The sequence below is a fragment of the Bicyclus anynana genome, chromosome 16, assembly GCF_947172395.1.
Source record: "Bicyclus anynana chromosome 16, ilBicAnyn1.1, whole genome shotgun sequence".
Taxonomy (NCBI): domain Eukaryota; kingdom Metazoa; phylum Arthropoda; class Insecta; order Lepidoptera; family Nymphalidae; genus Bicyclus; species Bicyclus anynana.
The window spans coordinates 15,683,140-15,704,508 of NC_069098.1; the positions used below are offsets into that span (position 1 = coordinate 15,683,140).

At 35.4% G+C, this 21,369-nt stretch overlaps 1 protein-coding gene across 1 annotated transcript; it reads right to left on the minus strand.

Moving 5' to 3' along the window:
- Positions 1–1,113: 1,113 nt before the first annotated feature.
- LOC112054752 (probable aldehyde oxidase gad-3) lies at positions 1,114–18,377 on the minus strand. Its single transcript, XM_052886112.1, has 17 exons — positions 18,224–18,377; positions 12,156–12,313; positions 11,313–11,473; positions 10,692–11,059; positions 10,127–10,347; positions 9,023–9,125; positions 8,468–8,595; positions 7,619–7,906; positions 6,874–7,038; positions 6,177–6,305; positions 5,392–5,876; positions 5,103–5,286; positions 4,540–4,735; positions 3,281–4,047; positions 2,572–2,764; positions 2,195–2,308; positions 1,114–1,223 (listed from the first exon to the last, which is right to left on the minus strand). The coding sequence occupies exons 1-17, from the start codon at positions 18,264–18,266 to the stop codon at positions 1,153–1,155; spliced, it is 3,774 nt and encodes a 1,257-aa protein (XP_052742072.1). The 5' UTR covers positions 18,267–18,377; the 3' UTR covers positions 1,114–1,152.
- Between the last annotated feature and the right edge of the window lie 2,992 nt (positions 18,378–21,369).

Sequence of the window (21,369 nt, forward strand, 5' to 3'; positions counted from 1 at the left end):
CAGAACCATTTGTAACCACCAAATTACATATTGCACACTCTTAACAATAAAATGTAATGAGTGACAGCATACCTTATTATTAAACATTATAGTTAAACATGAATTAATAATTATATTCATTTATTCGGGTGAATTAAATTTAATGTTTAGATTCGAGACAAGTTTTGCTTGTTTGTGAATTCAGTAATTAGTATGATGACGCAGAACATACAGAAATACGATTAGACAACCATAAAACTGTTACTGTACAGTTTAATTAGTAGATAGTTTAGGCAGTTTTAATAGATTTTATTAAATTACTGAAATAAACATAATAATTACAACCTTTTACTTAGACCTGTCCCTTTCTCGGTCCGTAATCAAACTTTGTAAGTAAATTTGAGCCAGTTTTCGGTTGCATATCGGATGAAATTGTGACAATTATTATGACATAGAGCTAATCTGATGATGGGGTAAAAGATGGCTATAGGAACTTTGTATCTAAACGAGGCAACCCCATCGAGTTTAAGATGTTTTTTTTTCGTCTTGACGAATACTTTGATACTAGATGACTATCAGGGTCTGATGATGGAGCTGGATAGTGGCCATAGGAACTCCGCAATTAAAAGACGCAACCTCATCAAGTTGGGACTCGTGTAAATCGCCTTAACGAGTACTTTGGTACTATATGGTAACCAGGCTCTGATGATGGAGCTGGAAGCGTTAGAACTCCGTAAATTAAGCGATGCCTTCGAATGTTGGGCTCGTTGCATTCGTCTTTACGAGTACTTTCATACTGGATCATCATTATCTACCCATATTCGGCTCACTGTTGAGCACGAGTATTCTCTCAGAATGAGAGGGTTTAGGTCTTAGTCCACCTTGCTGGCCAAACGCAAATTGGCACACGTAGATAATTAAGAACATTCTCAGGTGTGCAGGTTTCCTCACAATGTGTTTCCTTTACCGTTTGAGGTACGTGATTTTTTTTTTAAAAGCACATAATTGAAAAGTTGGAGGTGCATGCCCCGGACCGGCAGGGGTCATATCCACTAGGCCATCACGGCACTTAATACTAGATGGTAACCAGTTATTAACTTTTTAAGTCATTTTATTAACAAATAATATAAAAAGTTTATTTTTTAAAACGGTTTTTATTGGTAGACTTTTTTATCAGTAGAACTTGAAATCGTCGGCATTGACAGCGCAAGCGACGGCAATCTTGTCGACGGTGAACGGGCCGTCTGAAAACAAAATAATAATACCATTATTTCAGATAGTACTAACATAAATATTTTTATGATACCTAATATAAATTGACTAACCAAGCAGGTAGTCCACCTGATGGTAAGTGGAATGTTTTCCACTTACCATCAGGTGGATTTACAAAGCAAAACTTTGTAGGGCATGCAAAGGACATATCCTACAAAATACTGCCTACTGTTTTACGCTTTATTTAAAAAAAAATGTCAAGAAAGTCATTCATCCCACACTCTTACGAAACTCCGCCGTTGTCGGTCCCAAACCCGGATACAAATGCAGGAGGGTTCGGCAGGGGAACCATACCTGCCGAAAAAGGTCAACGCCGAGTCTCAGGCGGTGGGAAATAGCCATGGTTACTTAGCGCCCATGAACCGGTACCCTGTGACCGAGAGGAGTAAATGACCTCTGAAGACTGATCCGGAAGGACGAGGGAACTCACCGTGATTATATTCCTGAGAAAACCACCACATCATTGAAGACACAAAGTAAAGAAAGCGATAGATAGATAGTAGTACTAAGAAATGTGAAGCGTATTTGTTTTATATTATAAAAATATGACAAAATGTTCCCAGACACTTTAGCTTCGAATCAGACTCGAGCGAATTCGCGCTATGATAAAACGCCTGTCAAAATTAATTATCTATTAATAAGAGATTAATAAGATGTCTCGATTATCGACGATTATGAAAACTCACACTTTGTTAGTAGTTGTTAGTAGTTAAAAAAACACTTCATTGAGTACTGGTTTCATCCCCTTCTGAGTGTTCGACAGTCACTTTCTTACTAATTTATATTAAAGAAAAGGCATGACATTAAACGACACTTGTGAGAATGTAAACCCGCCCTTGATTCGTTTAAATTTTCTCTAATTCGTTCGTTCTAATAATATTCAATTTAAAATTTTAAATTCTTCAATACAAGTTACTTTTGGAGATAATAAATATATTATCACCTAATTGGAACCACTGCTTAGTAGGTATGCCAGATTCGAGTCTCATTGCTGCAATGGCTGCCCTCAGTGCAAAGGACACCACAATACCCATACACGTTGCTGGTTCGCCAACGCCTAGAAAAAAAATATTTTTTTTTTAATGAGATTATTTAGTGCATGACCATTGACCACCCTCTGTCATCTGATGGTGAGTATAGAAGTGACATTAGATGTTGTTGCTACATTTTCACAGATGCTTCGCTACTCTTGGTTGTAGCGTGATGTTATATGTGTAGCTTACAAGCTTTCCTAGATAAATAGACTGTCTAGCCCGAAAATAATAGCACCAATCAAACAAACAAACACTTCGGCTTTATAATAATACATAGATAGATTACCTTTTGCTCCAAGGATAAGTTCTGTACTATAAGACCGTTTCCTGAAGCTAACACGGAAGTCCTGTGGGATGTCTCTGGCTTGAGGCACCCAGTATTCCCACGTTCGATTAGTCAACAGTTCCCCACTGTTGGGCTCGTATACCAAATTTTCATAAGTCCAATAACCACATCCCATGATGAAACCGCCTTCAACCTTGAACAAACAATTATCTTTAACAATATATTTTATTATCAATATTAATTATTCCATTTAGATATTGTGGTTTAAGATAGACGCTAATAACAAAACTAAAAAAAAAATATAAAAAAAAACATAACTTCTCTTTTGTAATACCTACACAAATGCAATCCTAGTAAGCGTCGTCATTTACATAATATTTCAAATCGAACAGACACCATGCGAGAAGCTCATAAGTATAAATATTTTTATATATTAGTAGAAATGTTTTTTCATTTTAATATTATTCTATACTTTGATAAAAAATAATAGAAACTGAGAATCTGTATATAGTATGAGATTGCCTTTTATAATCAAACCATTTCTCGGCTGACGAATCCCACAGACCCGTCCTGAAATACTCGTGAGGCAGTATTTGTTAACGGGGTTCGTACATGCATTTTTAACCAACGATAAAAAAATAACTTTGATTTATCATAATGATATAATTAGATACATAACACACTCCAACATAAAATAGGTTCAACTTACTTGGCCAACATCAAGTTCAGGGTTAACACTACGACCTGTGTCTTCATGTATATCAGCTCTAATGAATTGCCATTCTCCTGTAAGACCGTCCACTTCGACTTCAGCTAAAGCGATCCCATAAATGTGATAATTTTGAACATCTTTAGAATTAACTAAACTGTGAACTTGTAAATCTACCTCCATTTCGTAAGCTTTCTTTATTAATTCTTCCCAAGTGGGATCAGTCAACTGACTTCTAACTGGTTCTAATCTTCGAAGCAATTCTTCACAGCATCTTCGAATACCGATACTAACGTTTTGCGAAGTTAAACTACCGCCAGATGGAAAACCGTTAGGTGCATTAATAGTATCATTTGGTTTTATTTGAATCTTTTCCAAAGGTATTTTGAGAAAATACGCACACACCTGCGTAGCTTTGGTGTTTACCCCTTGACCCATTTCAACCCCAGCTGGTGTGATAACTACTGTACCATCATCGTTATACACGGACATATTGACTTCAAAGTACTGATAGCCGAATGGCGTCCATCTAAGAAAACTAGGTCTTAAACCACGTTTTTTCCATCTATTCTCTGAATTGAACTTTTTTACTGCTGCTTTCCTCTCGGCGTACTGCGAGCTAGTTTTGATTGTTTCTGCCATTTCTAGCAAATCATTGTAATTCACAGTATCCAGGTTTGCTAAACGAACCTCGAATGGATCCAGGTCTAATTCATAACATATCCTTTCTAGAATTATTTCAGCCATAGCTATGTTTGCTAGAGTACCTAAAATTATAATACGAAATAACAAAATGTAGTGAAGCTAAATTAATATACCAAATGAAAATTTAAAGATTAAAGAAATCGCCGCTTTTGAAAAACTGTTAAATTTCTTAAGCCTGTGAACTCAGACCAATTACCTTCCATAGAACCTGCCACGCTAGAGGTTACTATGTCAAAACTATATGATCATGACCTAATGTGTTCATACAAACCGTGTCTATAGAATCGACGTTTCATTGTGTTAAAATTAAATTTTTCGATTTCAAATTTAGTGCTGTGTGTATTGTAAGGACACAGGATATATTTAGTGGTGTTAAATATTTTCGACGTGTGAGCTTACCTTATTCCCCTCAAAAAATGACAGACAATTTTGTTGATGAATTTAAGTGCGATACAAGTTCAATAGAAGGCAATTGGTCTCAACCCGTAAACTATCATTATTTAAATTTTATTATACTTTTGTAGCTATTGGGCGCTCCACTAAAAGTAATTTACCTGGAGACCGGCACCAAGTGTTTGATGGAGTATCAGTAAGAGCATTGTAGGCCTTGTAATTCCATGTATCGTTATTGTAACAGTTATTGAATACATCAAAGCCTATCATAATAACAAGTTCGTTGACAGTGTAACCATTGTCAAGGTAGAACTCATAATCTACGTATTGAATGACTCCTTTTTTGTTTACTCTAATCTGTGAAAAAAAAATTATAATATAAATTGTGGGTAGGTTCAAATCTGGTCTGGGGTGTGCATCTCTAACTTTTCAGTTATGTGCATTTTCAGAATTTAATTTCTGAAAATTCAATATCATGTGTTTCAAACGGTGAAGGAAAAACATCGTGAGAGAACCTGCATACCTTACATTTTTCTTCATTTTCTTCTACATATTGTAGAATATTAGACGAACCACTCTCATACTAATAAGACTCGCGCTTAACAGTGAGGCGAATATGGTTGATTAATGCTGATGAATAACTTTGATCGCCATTACGAAAGATTATGATTATAACGGAATAATTTCAAAGAAAATTTTTGATGTAATAAATAAAATAGATTACCTCAAAGTTTGCAGAGCATGGTTCCCTTTTTCCCACTGCTCTCATGTTATTGGTAAGGGATTGTATGAACCGACAAGGGCGATTAAGTTTGTGACTGACCAAACTACACGCGACAGACACTTGAGTAACACGAGACAATTTGTAGCCGTAACTGCCACCAAGTCTTCTTACGAATACGTCCACACTGTTAGAAAAATTTGAATAATGATTGCTATATTGTTATTAAAAGCCTTTACAAAGTGATTTTGACACATATCTTAACTATTGTGGAAATAGTAACACAATGTACCTGCTTTGATTTAACTTTAGCACCCTCTGGACCATTGTTTGCACCGCATGTATCCATTGAGTCGCTGAATATACTTTTAGGCCTTCTTCTGTCGGATGTGTCACACATACTAATGTCTCCATACTAAAGTGATATTGCCAATAGAATGAGTTTTCTCCTTTTATTGTGTTAGTTACTTCGGTTCCCGTTCTTGTAGCTTCTTTTGTTTTGAATAGGGTTGCTTTACTAGGATCCTTTTTTGACACTTTTATATCGGTTACTGGCTTTTTGACATTTGAATATGTCACTTGTACTAAACTAGCCGCTTTTTGTGCTATGCTTTGAGTTTCAGCTACAATAATACCGTATGGTTGATTATAATATTTAACTTGTCCATCACACAGGAACTCTTCATTGGACGAGTTGAAGAGGTTCACGGCTGGTGTGAAACTGTTGACTCCAGGTATGTCGGCCGCTGTATAGAACGCAATCACTCCAGGTTCTTTCTACAAAATAATAAATTCTGAAAATTTGTATATCAAATTTGGTGCAATTGTACTTCAAATATTTTACATATTGTTTGTAAGTGGTTTAAATTTATTAATTACATTGTGTTTGTAAGCGGTTTTCAAATTAAGTTTATCTACGATAAGCTATATAATATTATTATCTCAATGTAAAATCTGACAAAAACATCTTATAAAACCCAAAGCTTTAAATTAATGAAATGAAATTGACCGTGACTGATATATATTAAAAAAAATAAACATGCGTTTTTAAGTTATTCAATAATAACCGTGTCTTACCAAAGCTTTACTGATATCTATTTTATCAATAGTACCCAAAGCTACAGTAGTTAAAGTAAACGCAGCAAATACTTCTTTTGGCAGCGTCGGTAAGTCTTCAGTGTACGTTGTTTCTCCGGCACATTGGATCTAAAACCAAACTTCATGTAAAATAATTATTATGCTCATATATTAATTTCATCTATCATCAGTATTTTCTTTGTGCATAATAACAATTCACGAAAATGTATTACATTTAAAGAAAGTCTGTTTCTTGACTTTTTGTCAAGCCTGTGTATCTTGTGATTCGACGATCATAGAACATATTAATGAACATATGCATATATTAATATGCAGATGAGCCATGGGATAGACTCATAACGTATCAAAAGCCTATTTAGATGCTATTTATGCTGTATATTAAATAAATAAATAAATAAATATTTAGATGACTTAAAGAGAAGTCTTTTGCTAACTTAGTTGCATTGGTGATCAGTACTAGCCTCGATCTAACATAATGAATGGACTATGTTCTAAAAGGAGTCTTGTATTACCTAACTAATGAGAGTTAGTCGATAATGTGTTAATATGGTGGGATGTGATAAATAGGTAATATGTCCAGTCTATCAAATTGCTTACTTTTGAAATCCGAACAGCTTGCTGAGAGCAAGCAATCAAATACAAGCGCATATGTATCACTACGTGAATGTCAACTTACCAATGCTTCTAGTTTAGGTATTGGTTTGTTCAGCGGCCACAGCGTCGGGTTAGTGTCGAATATCTGTCGGCCCTCCGACACCGGCCTCGTCTCGTTCAACTTGACAGCTCCAGATGCTATGCGAGAGCTGAGTATTATGCTCGGTGGCATTAATGACAAGAGACCCTGAAAATAGCAAGTACGTTTTTTAATGAGTATAGTTTGAGTATGAGATTTCACTATATTTTATGTGAGTAAAACTTGTCCAGAAATATACTGCCATTACGATGATTAACCTTAGGGACCGTTAGTACAATATGTGATGGGTACCGTCGTTGGTAAGACACGGGAAAATTTGGTTAAGGTTAAATTAAATTGATAACGATAAAAGTGGGCTTTGTGCCTGCTATTCTAAGTTGGTTCTTTGGCTAAAATATTTTGATTTTGATAGTAGGTCTCTAAAAGTTCAAATAGTTATGGTTTATAGAGATATCCTACTCTATACTTTTTCGATTAAACGATACCTCACATGGATTCTCTTTTTTATTAAAAAAAAAATAACCGATCGACCCAAAAATCACCTACATATATTTACTGTATCTCAAACTGCCATGGGCAATTCCAATATTGTAGGGCGTGTAGTGAGTGAAATCACTCTGTTTTAAGAAGTTTTTTCAACTTATGTTTAAGTAGAAATCGCTTACTATCAAGTAGTAGTATAAAAATAACGTAACAATGTATAAGATTACTTTAATAATCATCTTACCTTATAAAATAAGCCTAAAGCAACTTTTCGTCTATATTCAACAGGTGGGTCTGGTAAACTCTCTGTTACAACCATTTCATTTTTTAATGCATTTATTGCACCGCGCAGGGTTTCGTTAGTAAAGAGATTCTTGCCATATAAATACTTTTCAGTATTATACGCCCGAATGAATGTGGGGGAAAGGCCACCGTAGACTATACGACATCCTATGACTCTGTTTGATGAATCCAATCTATAAATAAATCCAGCGTGAATCAGGGCATGGGCGTTTTGGGCTCTAGGCATTATCTGTAAAATATAGTCAATTATTGTTACAATTATTTTTTTCTTTATTATATAAATTATTTCATTTTTGATTAATTTATGTGTGATAAAATATAAAACTGGCGCGCCAACGCTAAGCTTAACATTGTTTTATAAGCAAATGCAATGGAAGAAATTTACGAAATGGTAGACTAAATTACGAATAAAATAGTTATTTAAGCCACTGTCATATAATGAGGGTAAGTGTAACACAAGAGATTCCGTCCGGATATTTACGTGCAGTGGCATACAATACGTTTTACGACCATAGTAACATAAATAATAGAATTAACAAATCGTGGTAATTGGCGTTGGGTATGGCGACATGTACCGGCGTGGCTTCCTACATTTTGTCTCTTCTAAAAGAACCCCGAGTTTTTGTAGGCAATGCCATGGAGTTATTTAAAAATTTTACAAAAATCATTTTAGCACGTTTCACCCCTGAGTTCATTACATGACGAAACGATTTGTAGGAGTAGCTTTGTGATATGCTTTGAGGGTTTATATTAAGTAGATTATGAAATTTGAATAAGAAAAGTATGTTACCTTATAAGTTACTAATTTGTGGTCATTAGTATACGGTGGCAGTAATACGCTAACAATTATCTTTCTCGTCATATCCTCTTGCAGGAAGCCTTGCATCGTCAGAAACTTATGCCGTCCCGGTGCTATCACTGTGGTAAAATAATAACCATTAACTTACTGACTGTTAACCAGTTATTGGGAAATGTCTTCCGTCATAGCCTAGTTTGCTAAGGTTTGTTGAGCATTTCGGTCGAACTTAAAGGCGACAATAAAATATCTCCCGTCGAGTCTTATGGTTTGGACCGTGGTTAGTTACCACTTATAATACTAGATACATACTATTTGAACAGGACGACACCCAACAATAAAGATAATGTTCAATGCTCACAATTCTGTATCAGAAAAGAAATGGAGGAACCACATCCTGAAGTTCCAAAGCACACTTTATTTATTTGTTTTTCTAAATCAAACCGCGCATCCTTACGCATCTACAAATAATGTCTTTAATATCATCCAATAGCAGATATTAAAGTATTGTTATAAAAATATTACATTAAACAACGAGAATATACTCACTGACTCTCAACTGAGCACCGACAGTCTCTAGAAGAAGAAATATATCAGATTTAAAATCACGATAACGATGCTTCAGCATCAAATTGCCGGCGACAGTTCCGAGCTAAAACAATAAATTGGAACACAATTAGTCGTATTACTTAATACACGTGTATATTTAGGTAATAATATACACTGAAGGTAAAACTGGTAGTTAAAGATTTTTTTATTACGTAAAACCCGCTGTAAGAAAGTAGTTAAAATTATGCTACTAACCAAAACATTTTCCATTTTACTTTTTGTCAGCAACAAGTCAATGTTATCGGATGACCATTTTTCACGACCAACAATTAAAAATACGATTTTATGATTTAAATAAAAAATGTATTTTTTTAGCTTACAAAAAATATAGGTATATACAGTCAAACCTGGATAAGTGAAAGTTCAAGGGAGCACAATCTCATTCTCGCTTATAAAGGTTTCTCACTAACCCGAGTTTTTCGCTAATGCAGGTACATGGGTAGCGTTTCTCTCTTATAGGGGTACGCAGCAATAACGCTCGCGATTTTCCGGATTCAAACGGTAGGAAGTTCCACGAAAGTTAAGAATGAGTCATAAAATAGCACATGTTAAATTTGTAAATAAAGCTCGACTGTCGCTTATAGAGGTATAGATAAGTAGCAGTCTCACTTACGGAGGTCTGTGAGGGAAAAACGACTCTCTCTTACAGAGGTTTCTGTTTCTCGCTAATAGAGGTTTTGGGAGCTTAAAATGAGGGGTCCTGGCTATTACTCTCACTTATCCAGTTTTCACTTATCCAGGTTTGACTGTATTTTTTTTAATTGTAAAATTGTATTTTTGAAATGGACAATCCCATAATAGGCCATCACATAGAGTTTAAAGATTTCTTCAAAATTCTTATAAGAAAAACCGCCATTTTTTATGTGTAAAAGTTAGTGAATATATCCTGAATTTGTATATCTTCTAACATCTGATAAAACAAAGCCTTTAATTCAACGACGTAAATGTACAATATAATGTCGTTACTTTAATCAGTTATAATACTTCTGATAAAATTACATAATACTAGCAATAAATTGCTGTGAAGTGAAAAAGCAAACTTACATTTCTGACTGTGACATGAGCAACGAGCGCCAAATGTTGGTTGATCACTTTGAGGTAATTGAAGTTGTCAGCATTTCCAACTATTTCTAGTATGTTTATGAGATCTGTGAGTGTGTTGCCAGCACCTATCACAAGGTTCTGATCCATGTAGTAACTTTTCAACTCTGACACAAAGCTAACATCTATCAATATTTTCGGATATTCCAAAATCGGATATACACCTGAAACAAAATACAATTATGCATTGAATTTACAAAATACTACAAAATTATTTACTGATCAGCAACTATATTTTACTGCTTATTTTAAGTATAAATGTATTGTTATTATTATAAAAATACATACTATCCCATCAAGAACTCTATCAAGTTAAATTCTGGATAAAAATAACGTTGTTAAAAATTATTTGTAGTAGTAAGCACCGGTATTTTAAATTAAAATAAATCAAATTGTGATACCAAATAATTGCGTGTTTCACAGGATAAGGTTTGAAAAACGGAATGCTTTTTTTAAAAAAGAAAATTTACTACTAATTTACTAATTTAAAACATCAAACATTGATTACCTTTCCCTGTATTGCCAGCTACAAGCATATATGACTGAGCACCTTTTGATTGCCAAATAATGAAAATATCAGTTAACGTATATACTCTGAACCAATCTCTGTTGTCACGTAGTCTTATGTGCAACGTTTCACTGATGACTTCATGTCTTGGCACAACACACCAGTCATAATCATCGCAATCTTCTGAACAGTTTCCTTTTTCACATATTTTTAAATCTTCGATATCTTTTATGTCTAAAGTGTTCGGCGCATCGGAAGCGAATTTCTTGAAAGCGTCTAATATTGGTCTATAACCTGTGCACCTGCATACATTGCTGGCTAAGGACTTCTCTATTTCGAGCATCGTCAACCGTCTTGTCTTCATAAGACTGAAAACGACAAAATTTAAAGTTTTGTTTAAAGTAAATATCTTTCATCGACAAGTCCATCGATCGGCACCTTAGTTTTGATTACTTTTTTTGTTAACTCTTTGTCGATCAAATATTATTATGATTTAAAAAGTTTTGTCTGATGTCTTTTAGATTTTTCATTCTGTGGTTCATTCTGTGGTTTACAAGCTTTATTTATATGTATTATCTCTAAATAAATTATTAAATAAATATCTATATCATTTAGTATTACCTGTACATATTCATGACCATCCCCGGGGAGCAGTAGCCACACTGCGAGCCATTGTTCTCGGCGAGGGTTTTCTGCAGCGGGTGGTACCCGTCCAAACGGTTCCCCACCTTCTCGATCGTCTGTATATCCCAGTCCTGGCATGATGTTATTGAGACCATGCACTAAAATAATAAATTAAATGTTTGCTCAACTGGTATTGTTTGAAATTAAAATAATCTTTTTGACACAGAAATGAAACCGACTTCAAAGATGTATTTCAGTTATTTTGATTGAACACAATATTACTAATCCTATATTCATGAAAATTAAATGGGACCAATCTGAAAGTATACTCTTTCAAACAAAATTCTTCATTTTTTTAAGTCGGTTAAAAATAAAGAAAAGCTTCGAACAACATACAGAAAAACTTTCGCTTGGCTGTTGGATCAAGAGTCGGGTGAGACGATAGTAATCCTTTAATCGTGGCGTATTGTAAGGAGCTCTCTTTATTCTAGACGTCAGATTATTACTATTAGTATGCTTTTTATAAAGCTAGTGATGTGTGTATTGTATAAGTATATTTATTTACTAACATATACCTGCGATTTCGGCCAAGTCAGCTTACACCAAAACCCGCGGGAATCATTGATATTTCCGGGAGAAAAAAATAACCCTTAAATAGCTCAATAACCTCCTCTATCTTCCACTGAAATTCTCATTAAAATTGATCCAGCCGTTTTAGAGATTAGCCCGGAAAAACATTCAGATATATCTATTTGCCGAATATTGCCTAAGGTCTAAATCTTCATCTTCTATAGAAGAAGAATAGCAGTGGACTTGCTGATGATGAAGAAGGTGACTTACTGAGTTGACCCCTTGAGGGGTGTCTCCATGGCATTTTGTGGCGCTAACGATGCATGCTCCGCAGCCACCTTCCAAACACATATACTTGGTGCCGCGCAGGTTCAGAGTATTGCGGAGGTAGTCCAGCAGGGTGGTGGTGGAACTGACTTCAGAACCAACTAGAACAAGACAAAGAATAAAAGAAGACAAGCATTTATGCTTTATATGAAATATCAGTGCAATAAATTATTGTAATCTATATCTTTCTATTATATACTCTATACTTAAGGAAAACTTTGCTTGCAATGAATAGGCTCAAAAACTACTGACGAAAGCTACATTATGCACAAGTAACATAGGCTAAATTTTATTTTTAAGGCCAATTAAGAAAACCTCAATCGGTCCAGGGACTCCGTCTTGTATATCCATCAAAATATGTACATTTGTACAACAGGTACTTCCCGAGTATTAATTATAAAGTTGTTTATTCTAAATTACCGTTAATTAGACGAATGATTATTAATTCATTGCAATTATTATTTAATTAGCTCTGTCGGTTAAAATAACTGATGCTATAAATCATAATATTATGTTTGTCTGTTGATCTTTTATGCCTTTATAGCGAAGCGTCAAAAATTTTGAGTACTTCATCCAGAAAAAAATCAAAGCATTCTTAATAACTCGTCGTTATCAACCCATATACGGTTGCGTGGTGGACTATTGGCCTAACCCCTCTCATTCTGTGAGGAGACTCGAGCTTAGCAGTGAGCCGCATATGGGTTGATAATGTTGATGAATGATGATACTTGCTCAGGGACTCAATAATGACCAGCCAGTCGCTCGTCTTCCAACGGTAAGGTCCCGTAAGGTGGCTTTCAGACTCGTAACTACCCTCAAATTTGTGATTAACAACCCAGATTAAGATCTATCAAGATGGAATAAAATTGGAATAGGGATATTTACAAACGATTTAGCCTGAAATCTTACAATAAACAGTTAAATGTTATTATTACGGTTATTTAACTGTGAAATTTTTATTACTGCATTAGGGCTGGAAATGTTAATAGACTGGCTAATCTGAGTTGTTATTTATTACATTGTATACGTTCCAATGGAAATAATGCACTATTAGGGTTATGTCGTCCACAAGGAACCCTTATAGTTTTGCTATGTCCGTCCATCCGTTCGTTCGCGGTTTAGCGCAGACTTGGAACTACTAAGAGAGCTTGAAATTAGCATGAGTATGTACATTAAAAATGTGAACAAAGTCGTAAAATAAAATCTTGAAAAATATTTTTTTAGCGTACCTACGAGTAAATAAAAATCATCCCCACATTACATATAGGCGATATGTAAAGTGGGGATGATTTATTTAAATCGTTTATTTCATAGTGTGGCGTATCGTTGGATAAGTCTTTGAACGCTATGGGGGGTCTTCTATCAATATTTTTCGATTTAGGGATCCGTTTGTTATAATATTAAGCTGATAAGAGCTAATTTTTGTTAGAATCAAGTGTCCCTATCCTCTACCGGCTAAACGATTGTTATAGTTACGTGAAAAATTCACAAAAGTAGGATATATAATATAACGGAATATAATATAGCTGTTATAGTACAGCTCAGTTGGAAACTGGAATTCACTCATGGTCATCGCAGATATTTTCCAGTCGTGGAAACCGAACCCAGGGCCATGGATGCAGCACCATGGAGCAGGGTCATTACCCACTGTGCCACGCGGCCGACAAATTTCAATGAAGACTTACACCTGCTTACACCAACTTTCTCGCTAACGGATTCGCCGGCGTACGCTAGATTAATGACTAAGTTAAACTCTACTAAATTAACGAATAAATTAAAAAAAAAAAACGAATAAGTAAATTAAAAATGAAATGTTTATGGAAATGACAAAGAATACCTCAATCAAAACTCCAACATACGTAATAAGAGTAGGTATATTTGATTAAGTAGGACTATAAAGAAAAAAAATCCATTATCTTTTTTTTTACATTTACCCTGCAAAATTACTGAAATTTCAAAGTTAATAAAAATATACTTTAATTTTTATTCCACTTTATCAGTCGTGATGAAAGATGAATAAGCTCGATAACCGCATACGTTTTTGTACTGCATTCAAAAATGATTATTATCATTGCTGGACTCGTATTTTATTGTGTCTGTGAATACGACCGTTAGGGTTCCCTCGACAATCGCAAAAACGGTACTCATTCGATCACTTAGATGTTCGTCTGGTGTGTCTACATTTAACAATGTATTAGAACGATATTTGTTATCGATAAGTTACGTGATCAACCTGTCAATCGACTATCTCATTCGAAGCTTTAGCGATTGTTTAGAAAGAGAATCGATATGTAACATAACTAGAGCGCCAGGTCTTCAATATAGAACCCTCGGTTCGGCACTTGCTTATTTAGTTTAGTAATGTGAACCTTATCACTACTACTTAAAGTTCACTTTACTTTGAAGTCAATTGTTGTTTAAATCTTAATCCAAGTTTTTTATATATGAGCCAAGAGTCTTATCCTAGGCAGACGCGCCCCAAATAATTAAATGCTTAGAAGGTGCTAAAATCATAGATGGCAGATATCACGGATGGATGTGCATTCCATGTATTAGCTGGAAACGAAACAGAGGTCAAAATGGAACCCCAAAAGTCGATCATTCATAATTACGTACACTTTCCTTTTCTTTATTTTAGGTAAGTATTATTAATTACCTCATATTCTTGTACAGGACATATGCAAGGCATGTAATAATACTTTAAAGGTCAAAAGCGAAAGTATATTTTTTAAATGTCAAACGACATTAATTTTAATCTATACCACAGAAAACATATGTACAAGTATCTATACTAGTGCCACGGAATTCAAGAAATTCTGTAGTACGAGTATGTAGACCAGTATCCATACCTATTATTAGGTTTTGGCTGGTGGGAGGCTTCGGCCGTGGCTAGTTACCACCCTACCGACAAAGACGTACCGCCAAGCGATTTAGCGTTCCGGTACGATGTTGTGTAGAAACCGAAAAGGGGTGTGGATTTTCATCCGCCTCCTAACAAGTTAGCCCGCTTCCATCTTAGATTGCATCATCACTTACCATCAGGTGAGATTGTAGTTAAGGGCTAACTTGTAAAGAATAAAAAAAAGGTGCCCTAAAAATCAAATTAACAAGCTATACGGTTTATCACCAAACACTAAAGTTGTTGAGTTAATTCATCTTAACCCATTAGAGGACACCTACCTCAGTTGGGGACAGCCATATAACTGAGAGTAGATTGTAAAACTCAAAATGTTAAGTAGGGTTATTTTGGTATTTTACTTCATTACAAAACTGTTCAGGTAATTTGATAAATATTATGACCTCTTTTGATAAAAGTATAATTGAATTACTGTCACGGAAATAATGTTATGTGACTGATATATATATATATTTTTTCATAATTATTAGTTTAAAGTTTGTTTTTTTATAACATTTGTACAAAATAGATGTCAAACTAAGCTTCGAATAACAAAACAAGAAGTTATTTATAACTTATAAAATTAGAGTCATACAAACTACAATGTACACGATTGGGTACAATGACGACACACATAAGTAAAATAGCTTGTTTTTTACAGTTTTCTTACCAACCAACTAGTGAACCAACAACAATTTACAACTTGGAATGGAGATAAACAAGAGACTTGAGGAAACTACCGCGCATTGTAGACATATGACATTGAAAATGTTGAATGCTATTTATCAATCACCCCACCTGATCCTGTACATGGTAGAGGTATTTACAATTCACAAGGACGAATAATGATGATGACACGTACTGATGGCATCAAAAAAAACGATTGTTCAAATGCGGATTAGATCTCTATCAAGCAAAAATGTGAAGGAAAATTTCTGTGAAAAATAGTTCAACTTCTCAACGTACTTACAAATAACTAAATTCTGAAGAGCGTTTTGCTCTGACGGTAGTGGAGTTTGGAACTTTTTACCTGAGGACTGTGTCTAGCATTGGATATCTTTACCTTTATTTTGGCTAATAATGATGATGAAGCGAGAGAATTCAGGTATTGCAATATCACGTTTATTTCAATAAAAATTTGTAATCAAAAAAGTGTATTCTAAAAAAATTATATACAGGCGGTCATTGTACTCAATTGAGTACATCTCTGTAATTCACTGAAAACTATTATTTTTTATTTTTCCTTGCATTATAAGTTTATTTGTTAATGATTTAATAATTAAGAAAGTATTATTTCCAAAAAATATTTATGTAGGTATTTTTCATTTGACCTCTAATGGGCTAATAGTTTTAACTGAATAAAAAGACACAAAAAAATATTATAAATTAAGTTATAAGCGCTCTACTCTCAATGTGTGTGCTTATAATTTATTAACACGATACTAAAACACTAACAAACGTTTTTAATATTTTTTGCAGTCTGTAAGTCTGTTTGTCTGGGCTAAGCTTTGGAATATAGGGGATGATATTGTGGAACATACATGATTCCGCGGGATTCGTGAAAAACTAAATTTCACACAGACGAAGTCGCGGATTTACCCTAGTTTAATGTTTTGTATTTATGATGGTTCTTCAGTTATACCAACGCAAATGTCAAAAACTTGTCTGTAAGCCTTATCTATCCAAAGTCTGGCGAGACTAGAAAGACTTTAACATACGCTGGACCTCGAATTACACTACAAACTTCTTTTAATTTGATTCTTATTTTTTTTTAATTCTTTACCGATTGTCTTAATGAAGGCCGAAAACAATGCAATACAATGGCGGGGAAAATTGATGTCATCCAATCGAAACTTAGCACCGCGATTTGATATTCTAGCAACTTAAAAGGACAAATGAATCTGCCAATTAATTTATACGTCCTAGATTTTATTATCAGTTTAGGTTTATTTAAGATTTTCATTTTCATTCTCCGTAATTGGTTTATAACTGGCCAGTATTTAATTGTGGCTAGCTAATGACCAATTGTGGCTTGCTAATGGGTAGCAAAGACGTGCCATCAGGTTATTTAACTAGACACGATGCTGTGGAGAGAACTACTGTGTCGTTGGTACGGAAATTAACTGTACTTCTTTCAAGTTACCTCAATACCATCTAACGTATGAGTATTTAATATATCGTCACTTACCATCAAGCGATAACAGTTCAAGCTTTTAATGAATAGAATAAAAACCTTCCGCGACATTTTGATAAAACCTCCATTGATCAGGCAAATAAATTCTAAGGTATCTACATTGAATTGCCATGGAAGCATCCTCTGTTGACTTGTTGGGATTCACGTACGAGTTACACATCGCCTCAGGAAATAATCACTATATAATATGTGCGATGTAGCATGGTGCGGGTGACAGTTGCCTTATTTCGTTCATAATACATACTATTATGGTGCAAGTGACAATTCGTTTCAAGAGTGAAGCGAATTGTCACTTGCACCATGTTACAGCGCACGAACTGTAATATTATAGACCTCGATAAGCATGTGCTTTACACACAGGATTTGTGTAAAAATTTATTTACGGACGAAGAGAAAAAATTAAATTAAATTTCACACTTCGTATCTTTTGCGGAAAAATCAGACGCATGCCAAACAAATAAAATAAAACAATCAACATAAAACCGTGTTAACGATAATTTTTCCACTCTCAGCAAAATATTTGCTGCTGCCGTTCTATTTATATAACATAAATTTTTAATCAGATAATTTATATTTATTTAAATCAACTTTATCTCAGTGTGTTTAAATAAAAGATTTATTTGAATAGTAGTGCTGTTACAAACCAAATTAACTTTAAAATTATCCAAATAACAGAATCCACAAATAAATCCTAGCCTACGATTAATAAACCTTAAATTAAAATCAAAGCTCCAAATCTAAACACACTTCTAATAACAAGCCCACAACAAACTCGCAAAATATTTTTAGACCCATAACAAAAACTAACCAAGAAAGTCCAGAATAAGTTCACTATCGAAAACTGGGTTAAAGACCTTCTTTGGCGCTTAAAAACTGGATTTGACATTTACAATTTTTAATCTGTAATACCACGGTACATACCGCACTGAGGAGATCCGTTAACTGTGAACGTCACTTGACTCATGACCGCAACGCGTAAGTGTATAAGACTCACTGAACCAACAGTCAATTACTTTTGAAATTATAACACGAATAAGTCTACTAGCTTACAATCTTGTACGCGTGACTTAGACTATTTAACTCTGTAAGTAGTACCTGCCACTGTAAATAATAACCGCATTGTGGCAGCGTGATCGGTCCTAACTCTACCTTAACCTTAACCTTATCAGCCGATAGACGTCCACTGCTGGACATAGGCCTCTTGCATGGACCTCCAAGCACAACGATCTCGAGCCGCCAGCATCCAGCCGCTCCCTGCAACCCGCTTGATATCCTCGGTCCACCTAGTGGGGGGTCGCCCAACACTGCGCTTTCCGGTGCGGGGTCGCCATTCCAGCACCTTGGGACCCCAACGTCCATCGGCTCTTCGAACTATGTGGCCCGCCCATTGCCACTTCAGCTTCGCGACTGGCTGAGCTATGTCAGTGACTTTGGTTCGTCTGCGGATCTCCTCATTCCTGATTCGATCACGCAGAGAAACCCCAAGCATAGCTCGCTCCATCGCCCTCTGAGTGACTTTGAGCCTTCTAATAAGGCCCATAGTCAGCGACCAAGTCTCGCCTAACTCTATATCTTCGTTGTTCTATAAGGAAGGCCTGGATCTAATTTTAATAAACAAGCTTAGCTGCCATCACGCCTGTAGGTAACCGACGATGCTGCCTATGGTGGAACGCACTTGCCTAGAAGACTATTCACTCTTGACTTGAAGATACCAATGTTGTAGGTGGTGGGGAAAACGAAAGTTAGTAGAGCATTTCATATCCTTGCAGTGCGTTTTTGCAACGAGGAACTACACCGCATAGTACGCGACCGAGAAATATCGATGTCGTAGAGATGCAGATCTCTATTCTCTGCGATGCCTAGCAGTTCTGTGATAGAAATGGACAGGCAACCTTTCGGCGATGCTCTAAACATTGAAGTTGAGAGTTATGTATTGCCTCATTGCCAATAAGTCTTCTATCACTTTTATCCACTGAATCCTAAGTATACTGTTGTGGACAGTTTACATAGGGTGTGTGAACAAAACATACATTATTATATATACGACACATAATTGTATCTTTTTAACCGACTTCAAAAAGGAGGAGGTTCTCAATTCGGTCGGTATTTTTTTTTTTTTATGTATGTACACCGATTACTCAAAGACGCCTGGACCGATTTCAAAAATTCTTTTTTTGTTTGAAACGGTATAGTCCCCATTTGGTCCCATTGCCATCATGTCAAGATCTGATGTTGGAATCCTGGAGAAATTGAGGGAAACTTTCGAAAATTATAAGGGTGTCTAGTGTGTTCGTATACTTTTCCATTTAGTACTTTTAAGCACTAAAATTTCATGAAGGTTTAAAATCGATCTGATGATATAGCCATAAAACAGACGAGGGAACTCCTCGGCGATTTACAGCAGTTACCTTGTGTTTGGGCTTGATTAATTTGTATTAATGAGAACTTTCCACATAGATACGTTGTGACTGTCATTTAGGGGTTTTGGTGATGAAGACCAAGGACAATTAAGGGAACTCCTTATTAGTTTACAGTAACTACCTTGTGTTTGGCCTTGATTAATTTGTATTGCTGAGAACTTTCGGCCTAAATGAGTTGTGTCTGTTATTAGGGGTCTGATGATGAAGACCAAGGTCAATGAAGGGAACCCCTTAACGGTTTACGGTAGCTACCTTGTGCTTGGGCTTGATTAATTTGTATTGCTGAGAATTTTGTACTAAGATGGGTTGTGACTGTCATTAGGGGTCTGATGTATTCGTTTGAGATGAAATTTTACACTAAAAATGGAAAAATAATAAAAATTTTAATAAAAAAATACAACCGACTTCAAAACCTAAAAACGTACCCACTAAACTAAAAAGTGAAAAATAACATCATAATATGTTCTACCTGCTGATCAGTATGAAGGCGGTGCTAAGCCGGTGATGTATTAATTCAAGCCATGTGAGCATATCTTATAGATTTAGATTTTGCAGACAGTGTTGTTTCATGTGGTCCTGTCAGAAATAGCTTAAATTAAGACAACACCGGCTAAGCACCGACTTCATACTGATCAGCAGGTAGAACATATTATGATGTTATTTTTCACTTTTTAGTTTAGTGGGTACGTTTTTAGGTTTTGAAGTCGGTTGTATTTTTTTATTAAAATTTTTATTATTAAATTTATTCTTTGTTACTACAATACTTAAGGATAGGACCAAAAGGGGCCCACATGGAAATATTGTTTAGGGTATCAAGTTACCTTAATAACTGTCGATGATTTATGTATTTAGCGTTGCCAGGCGTCTGGATAAAGCCGGACATAGTTAGGCTCTTAGATTCCGTGTCCGACCAAAATGAAGTTTTGTCCGGATTTCGTTACGTTTTTTAGAAGAATTTAACAAGATTTATAATAATACGAAACTGGAGATATAATAAAGCTGAAGAGTTTGTTTGATTGTTTTTTTGAACGAGCTAATCTCAAGAACTACTGTGCCGATTTGAAAAATTCTTTCAACATTAGATAGCCCATTTATCGAAGAAGGCTATAGGCTTTATATTATACCCGTATTCTTACGGGCACGGAAACCACGCGGGTGAAACCGCGCGGTGTCAACTAGTAATCAATAAGCTTGATTGAAAATTATTTTTTCTGTCGTACCTATTAATTAGTGAAGTACTAAATCCTATTGCTAAATAATGCCCGGCCTCTTTACTTGAATGTCTGGCCCAACTGACTGGCCTGTTCGATTATTAGAACAGGTGACCAGGCCACCCTATATGTATACCTATCATGGATTTTTTTTTAAACAGCAACTGTTGAGTTTCTTGCCGGTTTCTTCTCAGCAGAACCTGCCTTCCGAAACGGTGGTAGAATCTTTACAAATAGTCAACTGACTTATCAAAGTGCTTGTAAACTGAGCCTGAAATAAATGAATTTTGAATGGTCTTGTGGTAGGATAAGTCGTGTACTGATGGTACCTCAGAAGTACAAGTTTGGACTACCCATACCCACGACGATTTCTATGCCGCATCATACCGGAACGATAAATCGCTTGGCGGTTCGTCTTTGCCGGCAGGGCGGTAAC